General features: G+C 36.6%; 1 protein-coding gene across 4 annotated transcripts in view; it reads left to right on the plus strand.

Annotated features, from left to right (window-relative positions):
• The first annotated feature begins 9715 nt into the window (after positions 1 to 9715).
• Positions 9716 to 23479, plus strand: part of LOC123564489 (myoneurin-like) — a 41472-nt gene continuing 27708 nt past the window's right edge. For 3 of the 4 annotated variants that reach the window (XM_053537132.1, XM_053537135.1, XM_053537134.1), the window contains exons 1-9: positions 9716 to 9809; positions 17928 to 18030; positions 18613 to 18772; positions 20191 to 20295; positions 20604 to 20720; positions 21430 to 21544; positions 22108 to 22172; positions 22786 to 22818; positions 23205 to 23265. In XM_053537132.1, the coding sequence (XP_053393107.1) occupies positions 17965 to 18030; positions 18613 to 18772; positions 20191 to 20295; positions 20604 to 20720; positions 21430 to 21544; positions 22108 to 22172; positions 22786 to 22818; positions 23205 to 23265 (722 nt within the window). In that variant the 5' untranslated portion in view covers positions 9716 to 9809; positions 17928 to 17964. Of the gene's footprint in view, positions 9810 to 9854; positions 10102 to 17927; positions 18031 to 18612; positions 18773 to 20190; positions 20296 to 20603; positions 20721 to 21429; positions 21545 to 22107; positions 22173 to 22785; positions 22819 to 23204; positions 23266 to 23479 lie in introns of those variants that run through there. The other variant, XM_053537133.1, reaches the window with a different exon arrangement.

Below are 23479 nucleotides of genomic sequence, written 5' to 3' on the forward strand. Positions count from 1 at the left end.
GTTAAACCCAAAACAAACAAACAAACAAACCTTCGAGTACTTGTTGATCATCACTGTGAGTTCCAGCCTATAAACAGGGGATGGTTTCGTTCAAATGAAACGACGATTCGTGTTTGAAACAGTTGAAACAGTATTCGGATGGCTCGTTTGCTTTTCGTTAACCACAAATACAGAAATATAGTGGATGCCGTTCGGCATTCTATTAGCTGTATTTCCGGGGAAAAATGACATACTTCTAGACAAAATCCAGGAATTCGATAATAATTTGTTTTCAGCCTCATATTTTTGTTACAAATCTCAACAATTTACATTTTAATCACGGTAACTTAGAAAGTAGTTTATGGACCGAAAACGTCAGGCGAAACTGCATTAATCAAGTCAGTGTTTAAGTTTAATAACGGTCCATCAGCCCTTTCAGGCATAATGAATCGAAACTACATTAATCTTAACCTAACCTAAATGTAGTAAATTGTTTCCCGTCTCCATGTTTTGACTTTATTTCCATCAAAAGGGCTTGGTGCATAAGAGTATATATGCTGTCATTAAATGAAATATGCCAATGTAAACTTAGATACTATATCTGAATTTCTACCGTTCAATTTTTTCATTTGTCTTAATAAAATGTTTGTTTAACTTCTATATTTCTTAATTTCAAAATTTCCCGAACGGGAAATGTTGCTTTCCAATAGGGAAACATAGGTATGTGTGTTTACATTGAATTGCATAAAGCCAGAGTTATGACCCCTTTTCCACTCAGAAAATCTTCAGATTTTTCTCCAGGTCCGTATGAAGCTTTTAATGATGCATACTATTGCATAAAATCATTTTTGGCAGGTATAATTTTAAGCAGCATAAAATTAAAAACAAGAACTGCCTAGCTGTGTACGAGTATAAACTGCGTATTTGTCAGAAGTAAGTGTTGAATCATCAAGCAAAGCAATGTTAAAAAGTGTTTTCTTAGTGTTATTTGTGTAACTTAAAGTGAAGCAGTTCAATATAAATCTATATAATGAGCTTCTCAATCGGGAAGTTAAGTTTCCAATGCGGGAAATTTTGAAATTGAGTAATTTCAATGTTGAATAAATTTTCTATTAAGATATTTTTTTTTTAAATTGAATGTGTAGAAATGTACACATATTTCTCAAGTTTACAATGGTGTATTTCATTTATTAATGATGTCATGCATATTCTTATGCACTGGGTCTTTTGAATAAAACAAGTGAAAAAAAAGTGATTTTACTTCCCGTACGGGATGCAAATTACTATATTTAGTATCAAGTTTCCCGTCAGGAAGTAGGTAAAATCCCAGTGGTTGGCTTCCCGAACGGGGAGTTTCCCCTACTGCTCTGGAATAGAATTTATATTTGTGTACTATTTTTGTCAGTAAATTATCTCAAATATACATCTGTGTCTGTGCTGCAAAGTTATTCTACACATTTTTGTCTTAGTTTTGAAAGCAACCTAATATCAATTTTAAAAATTAGTTTTCTATTTTGCTTTATGTACTCTACACTAACATTTACATTATTGACCTGACCGGTACCTGCTATATACCTGTCTGAGGCAATTGTTGCCTTTCTTTGTACTCACAAGCATTAATTTATTCATATTAACAAAAAGAACAAGGAAAAACTAGAAAATGCTTTTGTAAAAAAGCGCATGTCTCCCCCAATGCAAAGTCCTATAGGCAAGAAGTGTATAGGGGTCAGGAGCGAAAGTCAAAGAGACACTGATGGTTGGCTGCAATAGGGATCATCTACTTGGCATGTCCAGTCATCCCGCTAAATTTCAACACTCGTGGCCTAGTGGTTCTCAAGTCACTGTTCAGGCTCCTGTGACCTTGACCTTTGATCAAGTGATCTCAAAATAAATAGGGGTCATCTACTCTGCATGTCCAATCATCCTATTAAGTTTCAACATTGTAGGTCAAGTGGTTCTCAAGTTATTTCCAAAAAATGATTTTACATGAACACGCCACTGTGACCTTGACCTTTCACAGAGTGACCCCAAAATCGTTAGGGGTCATCTACTCTTTATGACCAATCATCCTATGAAGTTTCAACATTCTGGGTCAAGTGGTTCTCAAGTTACTGACCGGAAATGGTTTTCAATGTTCAGGCCCCTGTGACCTTGACCTTTAATGGAGTGACCCCAAAATCGATAGGGGTCATCTACTTTGCATGTACAATCATCCTATGAAGTTTCAACATTCTGGGTCAAGTGGTTCTCTAGTTATTGATCAGAAATGGTTTTCAATGTTCAGGCCCCTGTGACCTTGACCTTTGACGGAGTGACCCCAAAATAAATAGGGATCATCTACTTTTCATGACCAATCATCCTATGAAGTTTCAACATTCTGGGTCAAGTGGTTCTCTAGTTATTGATCGGAAATGGTTTTCAATGTTCTGGCCCCTGTGACCTCGACCTTTGACGGAGTGACCCCTAAATCAATAGGGGCCATCTACTCTTATGACCAATCATCCTATGAAGTTTCAACATTCTGGGTCAAGTGGTTCTCTAGTTATTGATCGGAATTGGTTTTCAATGTTCAGGCCCCTGTGACCTTGACCTTTGATGGAGTGACCCCAAAAACAATAGGGTTCGTCTACTCCAGCAGCCCTACAACCCTATGAAGTTTGAAGGTTCTAGGTCAAATGGTTCTCCAGTTATTGCTCGGAAATGAAGTGTGACGTACGGACGGACGGACGGACGGACAGGGCAAAAACAATATGTCTCCTGGGGGAGACATAATATCCAACAGGGAAAGCCACGTTCCAAAAACGCAGCCTTCCCAAACGTCAAAGTCAGCACGCGGACGCGCACACAACCAACACACACACACACTCACACAAAGCAAACTCGGCAACACACACCCACACACAATGCAAACACAAACATAACGAGCAATTAAAGGAACATAGTGGGGCACCGCCTTGGAACGGTCAATGGCAAAACCACCACTGGGACGCTTAATCCGGTTTATGGTGCACCTAACCTCGCTCTTACCCCCACAATGTTCCAAAGTCACAGGACTGTGTAAATAAAAGGTATCCCTGCCAGGTGAAACCCTAACATATATGCAATAGTAACAGAAGGCATGTTATGTAAAACACGCACAAAAAACTTTCACATAAATAAGTTGGTAAAATAGTATTTTGCTAATTTGAGAGGTTTGGAAGTCCATTTCTGAGCTTTATGTCCTTTTTATTACTTCTTTTACATTTTAGATCCTGTTTTAAATATATAATTTATGGCTGCATTCAAACAAAGGGGGTGGGGAGGGGGCAACATTCATTCATATTTTTGCATATAAACAAAGGAAAACAGCTTTTATACATAACTGTTTAGTATCAAAGAATAAAAGTAACATCAGAAAAGATAATGTTTATTAGCAATTCGGACAATATATTCAATATGTCTTGTATATTATCGAGAGAGAGAAAAAACAACAATTAAGTGTCCAGTAGTGAATCCATAAAACGATTCATAGTACTTTGAATTTTGTCTCAATATAGATGTCAGGATTATATGAGTGTATATATTTTTATTTTTCTGTTCCAATTAACATCCCTTTTACGCGATGTAAACAATTATTTCACCATTTTCAAATATTTTTTGCGGCAATCTTGGATTTTGGCAACCATTTCGATTTTTCAATATTAATTGTAGACTCATTTGATGCGTAGTATAATATTCCATACTATACCAATGTCCAAGGTTTTGTTGGTTTTTTTTTGGCGTAATACGCACTTGTTTCAAATTGCCAAATTCTTACAAAAAAAAAAATGAATTATGGCTGCCGTCTTGTATTTTGGCAGTCATTTTGGATTTCCGCAAACCACTTCCCAGACTTAAAAGAAGCGTATTATATTTATCTACAACCGTGTCAAGTTCCATGCTTTTCACAGGAGGCGCACAATTTGCCTTTTTATGCACGGATTTCTTGTGAACTTGGTCAGTAATTTGCAAACTAAATTGCACGCAACTGAACCGCTGAGTTTGTTCAGTACAATAATTACATGTTGTTTGTTAAATTTAAAGTTCCTCGGTTGTCTCAATAGTCGCTACTTGATTTCCAAGATTTTATTTACAATCTGCACAAGTCCCACAATAATGGGAAACATCAGCATAGCACACAATATAACGTCATGATAAAACATCACGTGTAACAATGGAAAACGGCTACTTAATTGTAGTTAATTAACAAGTATAATGTGTAGCCTTTGTGTTTTATACAGAATTAATATAATCATTTGAACAACATATCAATTTACAAGAAGAAAAAAAAAAGAAACTTCAGACTGAAATGAAATGAAAGTGATAATTACGTTACAAGTTGGAAACTTCAGACTGAAATGAAATGAAAGTGATAATTACGTTACGAGTTGGAAACTTCAGACTGAAATGAAATGAAAGTGATAATTACGTTACGAGTTGGAAACATCAGACTGAAATGAAATGAAAGTGATAATTCCATTACGAGTTGGACTACACTACACTACACTACACTACACTTCACTACACTACACTACACTACACTACACTACACTACACTACACTACAATATAATACAATACAATACAATATAAATTTTATTTACTGTCGGTATGGTATAACAAATCAACATTAGCTATGAATAGCAATTGACCGACTCATTTAACAAATATATAACAATTAATACACAATTTTAGTATGAGTAAAAAGCATTTGCACACATATTATTGAAGCAAAACAGTGTAATAGCACAGAAAACCCGAGGTACTGGTGCTAAGCTTGATCGTAGCATAAAACTTGCCTTAAGATAAACATGGGATAAAAAACTGAAGATGAAAAACAGCACAAGTGTGTCTAAATTAAGAAAGTACTAAAACACCTATCTATTTAAATTAGATTCAAGGTGACCTGAGTAGCACCAGCATCTCGTTAGTTGCAGCAAACATAGCGTTATATAGCATGCATACAATCATAAAGCATAACACAAGTAATGCAGGTACAACAAAGAAGCAAGGAAAATCCTGTAATAAAAGACTATTAGAAATACTATGCATAGATAAAAGAAAGCACAACAAAATAAAAATCAGCAAATGCAAGATAAAAATAAGCATATAACAGAGGTTAACTCAAAACAGCACATAAAGAGCATCTGCAACTCTGTCCGCTCCAGGCATTGACCAGACTCCGGAACTGACTCCGGTTTGTTTCTTCGTGGAAATGCTGAGAGAGTGAGTTCCAAAGTCTGGGCGCTGCCGAGAGGAAAGTGTTTAGGCCATACCTTATGGTTCTAACTAGTGGAACCTCTGCAGTGTTGCTGTAACTAAAAGATTATGAATTTGTTTTTACTGTAATCAGGTCATGAAGATATACTGGAGCATGTTTGTTAATAATCTTAAATGTTTCTAAGGCAACAGTTCTTAATCTTCTAATCTTTAAAGTTGGTAGGTGGGAATAGAGATGTATAGCTTGATGTATAATCATTGTAAATAAACCGTAAAACTCTTTCTTGAATTTTCTCTATTTTGTTTGTATTTACTCCACCACAAAAATGCCAAGTTAAGGGGCAGAAGTTGAAATAAATAGTGTGGCATTGGTCTGCTGATGCGTCAAGTGTGGTGTGCTGTGTGTTGTGTGCTTGTCAACTTGAGAACTGCAGGGGACTCGGAGGAGATCTGCCCCCAGACATGTGGCATGCTAGGCCCACCGGTGTGTGGACACGCCCTGATGCCTATGAACAGACCCCCAGCTATGGGACAAATAGCTCCTATGTTCCCAGGATAGGGTTTTAACTCGGAACTAAGGGTGAGGTAACCCCGAAAGAAACCTAGAGAGTTGAAGACAGAGGTGCTGGGCCATTGGCACTCGCTTAACGAACAACAGCACCATGCAATATCGCTATGACTACACAGCCATCCGGTATTCAACAATGTGGTGCTGAATCTTTGAAGTCCCTCCAGGGGGATTCAGTGCCGGGCTCTGAGCCTCGACAGAGTCCACCCACAACTACTGGGGGTCCCTCCTTCAATCCACAACATGCAAAGAGAAGGAGGAGGAACATACCAAGGAGTAGAACCAATCCGCATCAACCTTTCAGGCTGATGCATTGGAATGCGGAGGGTGTCTTCAACAAGAAAGCTGAACTTGAACATATCCTCCATGAGAAAGACATCAATGTCTGTTGTATTCAGGAAACTCACCTACAGCCGGAGAAATCCTTCAAAGTCAGAGGATACCAGTGTTTTCGCTGTGACAGAATTGGCAGACGAAAAGGAGGCATCATGACATTGGTAAGGAACAACATCAGTTCTGTCCAGACCAACACGCATATGGATGACTCTGAGTTCCAAGTTCTGAGCCTCAGAAAGAACGAGTTAAATTTGAAACTTGTGAACATATACTCTCCAAGTGACAAAGCTCTGTCCCTTGACAAAGTTACAACTGATGAAACCAGGTTCATCATTGTAGGAGACTTCAACAGTCACTAACAAAGCTGGGGATATGACCACCTGGATAAACGTGGAGAGGAAGTGGAGACCTGGCAAGATGATAACAAGCTAAACCTCATCAACAAGCCAGATGATCCCCCAACCTTTTACTCCAGAAGCTGGCGAAGAACATCAACCCCTGATCTTGCTTTATGTACTGATGACATACATGGACCTGTCAAGCGGGAAGTCAATTAACAACTAGGAGGTAGCGACCATCGCCCAATCCAACTTACTATGGACCGTATCGCCTCTAATTCACCTAACATCCCCAGATGGAACTACAAGAAGGCCAGGTGGACCTTTTACCAAAGTCTGAGTGATGAGCTCTGTAAAGACATTAGAGTGGAAGGTAGAGACATCAACCGGGTTGTCAAAGACTTTAACGCCAGTATACTTAAGGCTGCTTACAGCGCCATTCCAAGGGGAGCAAGAAAGGACTATAAGCCCTACTGGAGTGATGAGTTGGAGAATCTACAGGCAAAGTTATCAGAAGCCAGGGAGGAAGCAGAAAACAATCCCTCACAAGAAAGTAACCTCATTCTACAGCAAGCCAAGGCAAAATTCCTTTAGGCACAAACGGGAAGCACAGGGTAAGAGCTGGAGAAACAAAACAGCCTCGTTCAACCTAGAGCGGGATGGCTAAAAGCTGTGGAGATTGACGAGACAGCTGAACGATGAAGAAACAGGAAGAGGCTCAGTAACATTGGAAGAGAATTGTGAACTGTTGACGGGTAAACAAGCAGCAAACACTTTAGTCACAAATGAAATGCTGACCCATCTAGGCACTGCAGCAATTTGCAAACTCCTGGAAATTTACAACTACAGCTGGACACAAGGACTGCTTCCTCAGATCTGGAAAGAGGCAGTTCTGATCCCCATCCACAAGAAAGGGAAGGGTCCAAAGAAGGCTGCAAGCTTTCGCCCAATCAGCCTTACCAGCTGTGTTGGAAAGACCATGGAGAGGATTGTGAATGCACGTCTGAAGTGGTACATGGAGACTAACAACCTATTCGCAACGCAACAAGCTGGCTTCAGACAATTTCGCTCCACTGAGGACCAGACCACTTGTATATCGCAAGAGATAGAGAACGCCTTCCAAGAGCAGAAAGTTGTGCTTACAGCATGGATTGATCTGCAGAGGGCGTTTGACAAAGTCTGGACTGATGGACTCCTCGTCAAGCTGATGAGGACTGGAGTAGGAGGTCACATGCTGAGGTGGATTAAGTCATACCTCCACAACAGGAGAGCAAGAGTCAATTTAGAACATGCCAGCAGTAGGAAGTTCCTGTTGCGTCATGGTGTCCCACAAGGCGGAGTCTTATCCCCTACACTCTTCTTGCTTTTCATCAATGATATGGTGTCTGAGCTACCGAAAGGAGTTAAGGCTGCTCTCTACGCTGACGATCTGGTGTTATCGTGGAAGGAAGAACATGCCACTACAGGATGCAAGAAGCCATCAACAAGCTTTCAGCTTGGGCTGAAGATTAGTGTGTATCGATCAATACAGAGAAATTGTCCACCACACTATTCTCCTTGTCGTAAAAGCACAGGGCGGGTAAAATCAATTAGTCAAGCAGAAGGGAAGGTCCGTAGGAAGCTTGCCATGATGCGCAAACTTGCTGGAACAACGTGGGGAGCCAATGAGCAAATATTAAAGACAGTATATCAGGGAACAGTGAGACCCCATTTAGAGTATAGCTCAACTGCCTGGTCCACTACTGCCAAAACTAACCAACAGGCTTTAGACAAGGTTCAGAACCAAGCATTGCGGATCATGACAGGTGCTACAAAGTCTACACCGATCTCCTTCATGGAGAAGTTAACAGGCACACAGCCGTTACAAGACAGAAGACATGCAAAGATTTTGCTTCAAGCAGAGAAGTTCAGGTCTTTTCAAGACCATCCCATGAAAGCCAAGTTAGATGGCTACACAAAGAATCGGCTCAAACGTAACAGCTTCGTACATGAGGCAAAGAAACTCAACCGAGAGTTCAAAACTGAGCTAAGCATACCAACGACTCCCCTAGGTAGTGAAGACAAGAGGGAAGCAAGAGGATGAAGGCATTCGGAAGAGCCTCACACTTGCTATGATCAATGAAGACTATCCTCCGGAATCATGGACTCATGTCTATACAGACGGATCAGCCACATACGCCGTCAAAGATGGAGGAGCAGGAGTTTTCATTCAATACCCATCTAGCAAGAGAGAAACACTACATGCAGCCACAGGAAAACACTGCAGCAATTACAAGGCAGAGACTGAAGCACTCATGAAGGCCGTCTCAATGGTTGAAGACTCGGCAGAAGAAAGCTCCTCAGTCGTCTTTCTCACAGATGCACTGTCTGTCATGGAAGCTCTGATCAACAATAAAGTTCCGCAGCTAGCCAGGAGAATGCAGAGCCTGTGTATAACCTGCAAAGTAGCACTTCAGTGGATTCCGTATATGAGGATAGGCTAGGATTACGGAAGTATTTAAGAGACATCAAAAATATGTTAGGACATGCATAAATGGTGTTGTAAAATTCTTATTTCACTTTATTAAAATAGTGATTTTTGATGCCACCTTATTATTCCGTGTTATCTATCCGCCATTTTGGGTTAGTATATAAACGCTATATTAATGGCGGCCCGCGGAAATATTATAGGAATATGAGGGTAAAGGTTATGTTTAAAAATATTCTATACTTTATTTTTTTTTATTTATAACCATATTGTATGTTATTAAAGACCATTTGTGTTAATTTGATGACAAAAATTGCAGGTATATATGAAAAATAGATAATTCTATAATATTTCCGCGCGCCACCATTAAGATTATACTAACCCAAAACAGCGGATCGATAGCACGAAATAATAGTGAAATAAGTAATTTTACAATGTCAGTTATGCATGTCCTAACATATATTTGATGCCTCTTAAATACTTCCATAATCCTAGCCTATCCTCATAGGGTTGTCTAGGAATACGGAACTTCCGTAATCCTAGAACCAGAGGCTAGGATTACGGTACCGTAATCGTAGCCACAGCCAAATTTAAATCTCCAATTAGCAACAAATTGCCATATTTATTTAAAGATTTGTCTAAGATAATATCACAATTACTAATGACATGCCAGTGACAGATTCTTATATTAATTCTGGAACAATGACCTCCAAGATCGCGAAGTTTGCGCTGAATAAGTAATGGACTACACTGTACGGTAAATATACGGTATGGTACGATACGGTACGGAAAATAAAACCAAATTAATAAGCAGAGGGCGCCAAAGGTCGTTCAAAACCCGCATTGTTGCGTGTCTAGCCCAAAGGAGCTTACGGTGTTTATTGGTAATTTCTGTATACAATGCGGAATTGTTTTTGTTTTGTTTTTTGATGTGATAGTATTTTTTTCATTGGGTTGTGATAGTGTTTTTAAAATCTTGAGTACTAGAGTCGACGACTGATAATTTTCATTCAAAATTTTCAACTGCCGTTTTCCGCCATTTTGTGTGTTTCCATTTCTTTGGTTTTGTTTCCTCAAAATGAATAGTTGAATGTTTCAATAGCGCCTTGTTGTTGATTATTTCTTATAGATTGTTTCATGTTTAATGTAAATAACATACTTGTATCATCTTTTAAGGTAAATATTGTTTTGCACGCGTTTATTTATGTTCTCCACAAAGGGAGATAACTACCGTCTCCTACTAGTCCCAGTATCTAGCTTTCCCAGGGGCGGCGAAATATGATTTTGACTTGCTTGTCCGTATTTGTAAATTGCTATTTTGTACTTGACCGTATGATAGTTATATAGTAAATTCTGGTCAAGTTTCACTCCTCCGTACAAGCTTTGAGATGACCTGGGCAATACGGACAATTGAATTTGCCGTCCCTGTTTCCTCAAACACAACACCAGTCTATATAGAAAAAGAAAGACCACCCTCAGTATAAAAACACCAGGAAATCTCCCTACAATATTAAAGGTCGCATTGTGAAACGATGAACATAAGCTCTGCTCAGGTGGCAGCCCAGCTAGCAAACATACATGGGACCCATATGGGTTCCCATATGGGACCTATATGGGCTACCCACATGGGACCCAGATGGGTTTTGCAAACCATTTTGGCATGGGTCCCATATGGGATATACAATATGGGACCAATGTGGGCCCCTTATGGGTCCCAGATCTTACAACCCATGTGGGACCTTTCTGGGTCCCATGTCGTATATATATAGTATGGGCCATTTAGGGGCGTTCTGGAATTGTATGGGTCTTATTGACTGATTCATATTGTCAATTGTCCGAAATATTGTAGCTGCCCATGTAGTTGTTTCAGAATCATTATGGGCCTTTTTATCTTGATCTATTGCATTTCCAACTCACTTCATCAGATTCTTTGTAAAGGCATTCTGTAAAGTAGAAAAAATAATGTCAGTCTGAGCATTTGTCCATGAAAATTTAGACTATTTGCAAAAAAGTAAGTCGTAATTTATAGCTTTAATATCACCTGAAATATATAAAATTGGAGTTTTTTTCATTTTTCAATTATAAAGTTTATAATTATCATTCATCATTTTCCCGTAAATTAAATAGAAATGCAAAAACAGTTTTGATAAATAAAGTACTGATTAAACATTTAATGGAAGCATTTAAACTATTATCAACATTTTCTGAGATGTTCTCTCTAAGTTTTAGTACGAGATATTTTTAAGGAAATAGAATGCAGATTAAAAAAAAAGGCTAATGATGTTAAAATAGATATCTTACAAATACGTCAAGTTATTGACGAATAATTATATAATTATTATGTTATAATAATGTTTAAAGTATTGTACTCACTTTTTCTGCATCGGTCCCTTCTGTACATAATGAATAAACTTGTTCTGTATTGCAGCTTAAACCTCCATCAAGTTAACTGAATAGTGTGTAAACCATTGGCGTGACTAATAGATAACATGTGTATAGAGAGATGGACCCTTAGTTACCATGGTTACAAACATGTATTATAAATATTCCCAATGTCCAGTATAGCTTTCTTGAATATTTTAAAATGAATGAATATTATTATTAAAAAGTAATTACACAATTTCGAAATAGCTCAGACAACAGTCGAATTTTGATAACAATTAGGAATAATTTCGAAGTGCAAAAAAAAAAATCATTTACTTGTATTAGTCAGTTTTCAAGATTTTGTCACCCTGGTAATGGGGATAATAAGCCAGCTACTCGCTAGGTGGCGCTAGTAAAATAAGGGGTAAACAATGCTGACCCAGATTCTTATCTCAAATGGATTCTTAGAGGAAATCAAAATATTTTGGATGGAAAGTTATACAATTACAGAGAGAATTAATAAAAAGAAGGGCATCAATCAAAGGCAGAAAGGAAGATTTGTTAACAAGGTATATTTTTTATGTTGTTATAATTAAATAATTCTCAGACAAATAGTATTAATCCATTTAAACCTTGAGAAACCAGTACACAGAGGCAAATTATTATGTCTTATATTAAATACATGTAGGTCATGGTGTGCATTGCAAGTTTTATTGGTGATATCTTTATTGCATCTTATTATTTGTAGATTTAGTGTTGCTTATATCAAGCAATAATACTGGAGAGTAGCCCTTTGGTTAACATTTTACAGGTTAATGATTTATGCTAGCACTATATCTTGTTTGAGGAATGTATGGTGTCTTTCTTTTTCTTACTTTCAGACTTGAAGCATATGACAGAAATCAAGACTTCAGGAATGAACCTATTCTCCTACCAGAACCTCAGGATTCAGACTGGTCCACTGAAGGGTTTCATCAACTGCAAGCAGACCATAGGATCCACTTCCCTAAATTGGGAAGCAATATGAAAAAACAGCAATTAAGAAACTTGAAAAGCATACGGAATATAGTGTCAACAACTGCGGTTTATTCACATGTAGAGAAAGTCCATATCTGGCTGCAACACCCGACGGAGTCGTCAATGACAAACAATAGTTGAGGTGAAATGTCCATATGCTGGGAAAGAGCAATTATCCAACTTGAAATTTTTTTCCATACTTGGATTATACGGACGAAAAAATGGAGCTAAAGAAAACTTCAAACTACTATTATCAGATACAGTGACAGATGTATATATATATTGCTTTTTCGTTGTGTATACATTCAAGGATATGTTTGTACAAAAAGTTGAACTAGATCATGAGTACTGTAAACACACCATTTTACCAAAGCTAGAGCTGTTCTACAAAATGTATCTGTGGAAATATATAGCTGAACATTTGTGAAATAACATTGATGATGATTAATGTAGACATTTGCAGTACAATATGATGTTCAGTCTATGAAATGCTATTACGCATTTGATAAATAACTGTTTGTAATTGAAATAAATATATAACAGTCCAGCATCAATAGTTCATATTTCTTGGTATTTCTGCACAAACAATAATAGTTATGCAAGTTTACCAAAAATACATCTACCGGGAATTAGCTATGTTGAAGTACACGAATGTAATCCTTGATTAAGTTTTGTTTTTGGCAAGTTCAAGATCTTAATATTTTGAAACAATATCGTGTTTACTGGGTTGCCACAGTTTTGTCTTATTCCCAGGATCTGCTTTTTTTACTGCTACTATCCATAAATCCTTTAAATGTTGTTCTTTTGGAAAATAAATTCTCCATAACCCTTACATAGTGGTACACAACAATACTGAACCATAATCAAATTTTTATTCGTTTCATCTATGAACTACTCAAAAATCCTTTAAATCAATGTATTTAAGTACTTATTTGACTATTTTCTAAAATTTTATTTTGTTCTGGGTCAAATACCAAGGAAATTGCAAATTAATTAGTGTTTAAGGTCAAATACCTAGGAAATTACAAATTAATTAGTGTTTATTATGAAGAATCTCTACAACATTCTATAGTAAATCTGAGGTCAGGCGGGATAATGTTTACCCTTTATTTCACCAGCGCCCTCTGTGGAGATAACCAGAGGTAACTCTGTTCTTATTATCCCCATTTTATTTTGAAAAAAAAAAAAACAATAGAAATGCTATACCCGTCCTTTCTATTATGAAGTAAGAAAATAATCAAACATTCGATCCAACATTCCGGTATGTCTAATAGCATAGTTGTTTTCTAACAGTTTATATTGTAAATGTTATTGCAGCTAAGAAGAACGAAAACTTGCATTTTCTTCTAGACAGAGACGGCTTTAAAACGTCTTTTAAAAGCCGTCTTTATTTCGTAGGTAAAACTACGAAAAAGATGACTTGACCATAAAACAACCAAATAAAGACGTCTTCAAGACGTGTTTTGTTTGCTGGGATGGGACCCATATGGGACCCTTCTGGGAAACATATTTTTTGAGACCAGAAAAAAGTACATGTATACAACACTTATAGTCTTAAAGTCAAGACGTTGCTGTATCACTTCAATGGGTCCCATATGGCTCTGATGTGTGCAAATATTTACAATATGGGACCCAGATGGGACCATTCTGGGAAACTTGTTTCTTTTTGAGAGAAAAGAAAACGTAGAGACATTCAGAGAAACCATAAAAAACTAGTTTCTATGCTAGATACACCACTTTTAAACTTAAAATGAATGCATTGGTATATCCATCGCTGAGTTATTGTGTATGGGTCCCATATGGGTCCAATGTGGGCAAATACTTACAATATGGGACCCAGATGGGACCCTTCTTGGAAACATGTTTCTTCTGATTCTTTAAAAAATGTACAAATTTTCGAAGAAAACTTAAAACATGAACTTATATACTGGTCACATCACATATAAACTTAAAATGAATACATTTGTAATTCACATCACTGGGGCATTATATATGGGTCCCATATGGGGCCAATACTTACAATAAGGGTCCCATGTGGGACCCGTATGGTACATTTACCCAGATATAGCCCATATGGGCCCCATATAGGCTTGCGTGCTGGGAGTAGTCCAAATAGGACGTTTCGGGACAGTGTGATCAGCTTGATAACTTTTGATTGTTGCTGTCTCCGTCATTCTGCATATTTCTGTTAGGAAATCCCCAATGAAACGTATGTGTATATGAATGTATATTTTGTGTTTTGTTTTTGCAATTTAGTGTCATCGGTAGTCTGTTGGTTATTGAAACCGCTGTCATGGTAGATATCTCCTCGCACCTGTCACTAATTTTCGAAGGTTTACGTCTCTGATTTAAAATTATGAATTAAATTAAGCCCATTTGAAGTTTCTACATGGATAATAATGTAAGGCTAAGGTATCTATGTATCTCTACTGCTTGACACCCCTTTCGGGTATAACTAGCATGTGCGTGTCTGTGCCAGAATAAAAGTTTAAAGAATGACAATAAGACGTCAAAGGAGGATATTGCAAGATAAAACAGTATTAAAATAATTAACAAGGATAAAAACAGGGTGTGGTCATTAAGTAGTAGTGTGATGCGTTAACAGCCTGTCTGAAATGTTCAGGATCAGGCTGTTTAACGATAAGGGGTGGCAGTTGATTCCATATGGTAACCGTAACAGTGTATGGAATGAAGGAGAACTTGAAAACATTAATGTTTGTATGGATCTGCCTGAGGGAATGGTCATATGCATATGACGAGTTTGTCTCAATGGCTGTACTAGATATGGAGGGATTGAAATAGCTACATAACCATGAACGATTTTGTAGAACATGAAAAGTCTAGCAATCGTCTGTCTGTCCTCGAGTGTCTGCCAACTAAGATCATTTAACATGTTTGTTACAGGTGGCAGTAACATACCAAGGATACAGTATGGGTCCATGAGCCATATACATTTCAATATGTTACAATTAGAATGTTTTCGGTGAAAAAAAAAGGCTCTTAATGTGATATTTTTACTAAAGCCAAAAATAGTCACAAATTTGCAGGGTCTGTTTCATTGCTAAGTCTGTTATAGATAGGTATGTCTAGCTCCTGTGAATGTTGGGGCCTGCATATAAATAAAATTTATCATTATTTCCAAAGTAGATGTCCAAATATAAATGATTTACAAGTCACAAAATGTCCTCTTGTGGATGAACAGACCTGGGATGAAATGGATATCTCTCGATACTAGTGACAGTCATGGCAAAAGCAATTCAAAATTTGTCTAACATTTGGTCAGATAACCTCTGATAATCTGTCTGACCAAATGGAAGCTCATCTGACTGAAAACATGTCGTAAAGAGTAAACAAAAACAATTATATTTGTTATTGGTCAGTGGTATTTTGCAGGAAGTAATGAAAAATAAACAGTTGCTAAAAAAACTGTTGTAAAACAACACTGGCAGTAGTACATACCGACCCACTACGTACGGTATCAGACATACTGACTGTCAGACACCCGACTCAATGCCGGACCTAGCCATTTTTAGTTCGACTATTCAAAGAATAGTCTAGCTATTCTACTCACCCTGGCGTCGGCGTCGCACCTTGTTTAAAGTTTCGCATGCAAGTACATATGGCTATCATTTAAAGACATATAGCTTTGAAACTTATTTTTAGCTCATCTGATTTTTTGGGAAAAAAATTATGAGTTCTTGTCATCACTTGATCGGCGTTGGTGTTGCCTGGTTAAGTTTTATGTTTAGGTCAGCTTTTCTCCTAAACTATCGAAGCTATTGCTTTGAAACTTGCTACACTTGTCTACCATCAATAGCTTACTCTGTACAGCAAGAAACATAATTCCATTTTGCTTTTTGCAAGAATTTATTGCCCCTTTTGGACGTAGAAAATATCAGAATTTTTGGTCAAGTTTTGGGTTTAGGTCAGCTTTCCTCCTCAATGGTCAAAGCTATTACGTTAAGGCTTAGAATTAGGCTTTCAGAAACAAAAATCAAACAACACCAAATCATAGAAAGAAAGAGTTGTTTGACATGAAAATTGAACAGTATGTAAAACATGTATATTACTTTACGAAACAAGTGCCAGGATTCTGATATAAACATTGAATTCCGGAAAAGGACTACCTAAAGGGACCCAACTTCCGGACAGTCAAACGCCTTTTAAAACTCACATTACAAAGAACTGTTCACCTGTTCATTTTGATGCATTTGCAATAGCGTGCGAGTGTGAAATTTACATATGGGGTGGAACACAGTTTTCAGCAATTGTTTATCTTTATTTCTTACAAATGGCATTCATTTTCAAGGGAGACAACTTTTCCGAATATTTTAAGTACAAATGGCATTTATTTCAAAGGAGACAACTTTTTCCGAATATTTTGAATATCAGTCGAGAAAAGTTTTCTCCCTTTGAAAATGAATGCCATTTGTAAAGAAATAAAGATAAACAATTGCTGAAAACTGTGTTCCACTTTGTTAGGTGAATTTTCACTACTCGCACTCTATTGCAAATGCATCAAAACAAACATGTGTAACAGTTCTTTGAAAATGGTGAGTTTTTAAAGGTGTTTGACTGTCCGGAAGTGGGGCCCCTTTAGGCAGTCCTTTTCCGGAATTCAATGGTATATCAGTATACTGACACATGTTTCGTAAGGTAATATACATGTTTTACATGCTGTGCAATTTTCATGTTAAACACCTATTTCTTCCTATGATTTGGTGCTGTTTGATTTTTGTTTCTCAAAGCCTAATTCTAAACCTTAAATCTTGGAGCAGTTATTCGCCATTAAAAGCTGCACAGCAAGTACTGTAACTCTACATCACTTTTTGCCAGAATTATGGGTCTTTTAGACTTAGAAAATCATGGGTAGGACAATATTTCTATTATATGGAGTAAAAAAAATCAGATGAGCGTCTGCACCCGCAAGCCGGTGCTCTTGTTTCTTGATCTCACAAGGTCAAGTCCCTTTACTCTGACATGTATTTTGGCCAATTTATGCCCCCTTTTGGAGTTTAAAGTTTTACATGCAAGTTTCTATCTCCAAAACAATTGAAACTTCACTTGTGGCTTCAGGGTTATGAAACTAGGTGATAGCATCAAGTCCCATAACTCTGACATGCAGTTTGGCCAAATTATGCCCCCTTTTTGACTTTGAAAATCCTGGTTAAAGTTTTGCGTGCAAGTAGAACTGTACATATGGCTATCATTTAAAAGCATATATAGCTTTGAAACTTATTTTTTCTTTTCTAGGCCAATAACCAAGCTCACTGGGTCAAGTCCCATAACTCTGACATGTATTTTGGGCAAATTATGCCCCCTTTTGGACTTAGAAAACTTCTGGTTAAAGTTTTGTTTGAAACTCTATTGATATTTTAACATTAGGTTAATATTCCTGCTTCTGTGACAACGATTTGAACATTAGGTTAATATTCCTGCTTCTGTGACAACGATTTGAATAGCCGAGCACTAGCTTTCTTATGGACAGCTCTTGTTTGTTGGACAGGTCGGACGGGATTTCACCATAATTCATAAATTGTGATATAGATCTAGACTAAGACTAGTCATGGATAGAACTGAAAAAGAATTTACTAACTGTAACAAAGGAAAATCTTTTACAGATTGCTACAGATTGTATTTGGAAATTCAGGAACAGTAATGGAAGACTCAGATGAATTCAAGTGGGCAGTGAAAGTTGTCATAAAGAGACAGATGAGGGACCTGGTAAGATTTAAGTGGACCTTATAGAGATACAACATAATAATCAGCTTTAATCTTATTAACCTTCATGTATGTACCATTGTTAGTTTGTCTATTCAAAGACAATTATTGCATAAAAACTTAAGACATCCTACTCATCAAATAACCAAGTACTGTACACATGGGGAATCTTAGTTGAATTCAGTTCAGATTGTTTTGACTTTGAAAATTTGGTTAAAGTTTTGTCATTGCCATTACAAAATTTTGATTTGTTATAATATTTTGAAATTAAAAGAGTTGTTTTTCCTTATGAAAGAGGCTGACGGTGATGGACAGCTTCTGTATTTTAATGACAAGGAAAATGATTTTTTTTTTAAAAAGGGTCTAATACATAATTATGCAAGTCTTTAAACTTGTGAACTTCAAAGGTTTTCTTGTGGCAAGAAAATATAAGAAATTAAATAAGACTGGCACTGACAACATTGATATGAAACATAATTTTTGCAGATTGTGCATTACACCTTATTAACCCCCAAAACAATTTCTGGTATTTTATAAATATTAAAAGCAGATAATATAAGTTAGTAATGCCAAATTATCTTTCAGATGGAGCAGTTGCGAGAGCGAGGTGAAGAGATTGCAATATTGACTGTAAACCTTGATGACAACTCTTGTTCTCACTTCGGATCACCCAGTGGTGAATGGTTCGTATCAGAACAGAAGAACCTGGCACAGAATTTTCTCAAGTTCTGCAAAAAAGAAAAAAGTGAGTCTACTGTTTATTGTTAATGTTATATGTTAAAGAGACTTTTATATAGTTCTATAAAATAATATTTGCAATTTGTTTTTTTTAATCTAGGACATGAAAATGGACTGGTTTATGAGCAAAACTATATTCTGTTTGTCATTTTATGTTTCAATTATATTTTAGGGATTTAAGCTTTTTCTCTTTTGTTGAATTTGTGTTCTGAATCGCCCTACTATGTACTTGAATGCATGATCAGGTTGTAGATTGGGACTTGCAATGGGGCAGATGATGATTTTGTTGTCTATCTCACCTTTTTGTTATACTTCATGAAACAAGAATGTCTTTTGCAAGTTGATTTCGATTGAGTTTTTAGCTCGACTATTCATAGAATAATAGAGCTATTGGACTCGCCCATGCGTCGGCGTCCGCGTCCCGATTTGGTTAAGTTTTTGTATGTAAGCTGGTATCTCAGCAACCATTTGTGGGAATGGATTGAAACTTCACACACTTATTCACTGTGATAAACTGACTTACATTGCACAGGTTCCATAACTCTGTTTTGCTTTTTTACAAAATTATGCCCCTTTTTTGACTTAGAAATTTTTGGTTAAGGTTTTGTATGTAAGCTGGTATCTCAGTAACCACTTGTGGGAATGGATTGAAACTTCACACACTTATTTACTGTGATAAACTGACTTACATTGCACAGGTTCCATAACTCTATTTTGCTTTTTCACAAAATTATGCCCCTTTTTCGACTTAGAATTTTTTGGTTAAGGTTTTGTATGTAAGCTGGTATCTCAGTACTCACTAATGAGAATGGATTGAAATTTCACACACTTGTTCACTGTCATGATCTGACATGCACAAACCAGGTCCCATAACTTTATTTTGCTTTTTTACAAAATTATGCCCCTTTTTCAACATAGAAATTTTTGGTTAAGTTTTTGTATGTAAGCTGGTATCTCAGTATCCACTAATGGGAAAGGATTGAAACTTCACATACTTGTTCACTGTCATGATATGACATGCAGTGCAAAGGGTCAATAACTCAACTTTGCATTTTACAAAATTATGCCCCTTTTTCAACTTAGGAGTTTTTGGGTTAAATTCTTATATGTAAGCTGGTATCTCAGTACCCACTAATGGGAATGGATTGAAACTTCATACACTTGTCCACTGTCATGAGCTGATAAGCACTATGCAGGTTCCATAACCCTATTTTACTTTTTTACTAAATTATGCCCCTTTTTCGACTTTCTTATTCATTCAAGCAACAAGGCTGTTAAATAGTCGAGCGTTGCTGTCCTCCGACAGCTCTTGTTTGTATTGGGCTTGCAGTATGAACAGATTTGCTTTGTAGTCAATAAATGCTGATAGAGCAGCTTTGCCTCTTACTTAAGATTCAGAGTGTCTGAAAAATCTTTGTCATATAGGAGGAGGTCGAAATGCTGATTCAGCCGCATCATCCCATACAGGCTTTGATACATTCTCAACTCCTCGATCCTCAACATTCAAACAGCGGACTGCACAATCTGCAGGTAAGTGATCTTACAGAAATAAAGATGATAAATGTTGTTGATTTGTTATGTTTTATCACTTTAGCTATATTTGTCCCTGCTGTTTTGCAGTAGCAGAGGATAATCAGACTGCTGAATTAGTTCGTTTGTGTTCTCTGCCAAGAACGTCATGTCACTTATGGAAGGACAAGGTTGTTTGTTCTATCTGGCACCTGGGATTGTGTATGCCATCAGAAACTGGAAATTTGACATATGACCGAAAAGTTTGCAGGTTTAACTTAAATTCAAAATCAGATCACTGTAAGATAAAAATCATGTATGTTTTACAGGGGCCCCAATATTAACTGTAACAGTACCAAAACAGTTGGCTGGAGACATTACAGAGGAAGAACTTGCTGCTCTAGTTGGTAGGGTAGTTGCCTCCCAACTGGCTGTACAGGAGAAAGGTAAGGTTATAATACATGAGACTTACTAGAACAAAGGAAATTGTCTATCTAATATACTATAGCTTTATGTAAGATTAAACCCAATATAGATTTTCAAGATATTGCTATAACAGCAAAATGAAAGGAATATTGTCAGTATAAATGGCTGAAAAATTCTGACATTTGTTTCTACTTATATTTTGCATGATTGCTCTTGATATGGTTTATGAAATGATTTTATTTAATGATGATAAACAAAGAAGTAGAATCTTGTTCAACTTGTGAAATAAGTCAGTTTGTGCCAGTGATAGGTGCTAGTTACTTTCAATTACAATCCAACATGTCAATATTTATCTATGAAAGTATCGTATATCAGTGAAATCAAAGTCTCATGTGAATGACATTGGACTAGCTTGTGATTTTGTACGCTTTGACTTTGTTTATGTAAAGGAAAGATTGTTGCTTGACTTCTTGTATAAAAATTGCCTGTCCATAGTTTGTGCTATTTTCGACGCCGGTTGCAATGTTTGTCAACACTTGAGAGAAGAAGGTTTGAAATTTACTTCTGATATCATTTAACAAAACACTAAATAACGTACCAGTCAATAGTAAAAAACTGTGAGACTTTGGGCAAAAGTTGTGGCTATTGACTGAGAAGACATTCATTAAGTATATTCTTTAATAGTTAAAGAAATGAATAGAAGTTAACCAAACAAGTGGACTGTTGTAGGTGATGGCTCTAGTGGTGGTACCAAGTTTGATTTATTAGTTGAAGCTGCAAACCAGTCCAAGAGTAAGGAGGGAACTGGCTCTGTTTTGTCTACACCATCAACAAGATCTACCAGGTCAGTTAAGTTGTCTTCGTAGAACTTGTGTTTCCTACTCTTCATGAAAAGGAGTATAAAGAGGATTGAAGGCTGTGCAAGACTGTAAGAGAGATGCTTACTTTGCAATCTGTAATTTAATACTGTGAAATCATTTAAATTCGCTGACATGAAATTTCACGCAAACGTGAGAAAGGACTGTTTCGCGCGGGCTTTAATTTGCGCATTTCAATAGAAATAAAAAAATATAATTAAAAAATAATAATATCGCGGTCTTAAATTCTTGCATTGGTCCTAGCGCGAAATACGCGAAAATTTGTCCTACGCGAATAAAAATGATTTCACAGTAATTGCTGTTTCCAGCTTGTCTATGCAAAGTATATGGAGAGCTATCCTACTCGACCTGGCATCTGCATCTGTTTTGCGACGTCTTCTGTTGATTCAAAGCGTTGCTGAAGTTGAGTATTGAAGGTTTCATTCTATGAGATTCATACAGACCGTTTGGTTTAATATTTTGTATAGATTGTTTACAAAACGTGTGTATTACCTCTATGCAATTATCAGTTTACAATAATGTATTGCAGGAAAAGGAAATTCACTCAGAAATACAAAGAAGGTATGAGCACACTCAAGAAAGGCAAAAAGTCAGGTATGTTATGCCAGCTATTGTAGGTTATAGTATTGTTGTGTACAGTTATTTATAAGGTAGTGGCTTATTAGACAGCATGCAAGCTTAATGTCTACAATCACAGGTTTGATGTCTGCAGGCTCAGTCTGTTTTTTGTTACAGCCTTTACCTGTTAACTTTCCTGCTTTTACATATTTTGCAAGAGCTTATAACTAATTTTAAGTCAGGATTTTAAGTTTCTGTATGAAGATTTCTAATGAGTATTTGTAAGAATACTGCAGATATGAATTTAGTGAATCTACCACCCCACAAGCTATGGATAAGAAAAACACACCCGAGGATATGCCTCAGGGTGAGGATGGGATTTCTCGTCCACATCCGAATTGTAGATATATTTTCTCACCGTTCCATTTACCATTCTCATGTTTATATATGTGAAATTGCACCAAATAAATGGCTTATTTAAATATTGTAGTTAGTAACACGTGCAGGTCAAAAGATGGGAGACAAGATTATCTCATTGGTAATTTATTCAGAATATTCTGACTCTTAGGTGAGAAAATTATATGAAAGTCATTGACTGATAATGTTATTTCACTGTATAATACTAGATTGTTTACTATGTATATTTCAGAGGAGGAGGATACTGGAAGCGATTATGAAACTGGTAAGATGATTTCCAGAAATTTGCATTTTTGAAAAAAATTGAATTTGCCTAAACATAATAGGAAATTGTTCATGGTGTACAAGTTTAGAATGTTTTCATTATTATTTAAACTTCTGAAAATCATTAAACTATCAAACTTTTTTAATGTGACTTATTATTAAGCATTATTTGGTTGAAGTATCAGCTATTCCTTCAATGCTGAATGTTTTCTTTATACTTAACAGCCTTCCGATACTATAAATATTAATTTCAAAGCAAACGAAAATCTGTTTTTGTAAAGTGCATTTAGTTTGCCCTGAAACTCTAAGAAATGTTAACTTCTGTAAAATAGAAGAAGAAATCTTTTTATTGTGATAAAATTCATACAAGTTATTAAATATTTGCAGGACACGATGAAAATGCTATTATCAACATCTTGGCAGAACTGAGTACACCTATCCTGAAGAGGTATGTTGTGCATATATTCATCTAAATTTATATGAAAAGGGTGTCCTTGGCAAGTAGTGAAGTTGGATCAGTATTCATGACATGCCTCACCAGAGATAGTATTCTTTCATGTTATAAAAGTTTTCTGGCTGTTGCTTTTCCCAGTTGCCTTAAATATTTGCAGACATATTTATGTAGGCGTAAACAGCCTTACACATAATGCAGAGCTTAGAGA

The sequence above is a fragment of the Mercenaria mercenaria genome, chromosome 2, assembly GCF_021730395.1.
Source record: "Mercenaria mercenaria strain notata chromosome 2, MADL_Memer_1, whole genome shotgun sequence".
In the NCBI taxonomy this organism is placed as follows: domain Eukaryota; kingdom Metazoa; phylum Mollusca; class Bivalvia; order Venerida; family Veneridae; genus Mercenaria; species Mercenaria mercenaria.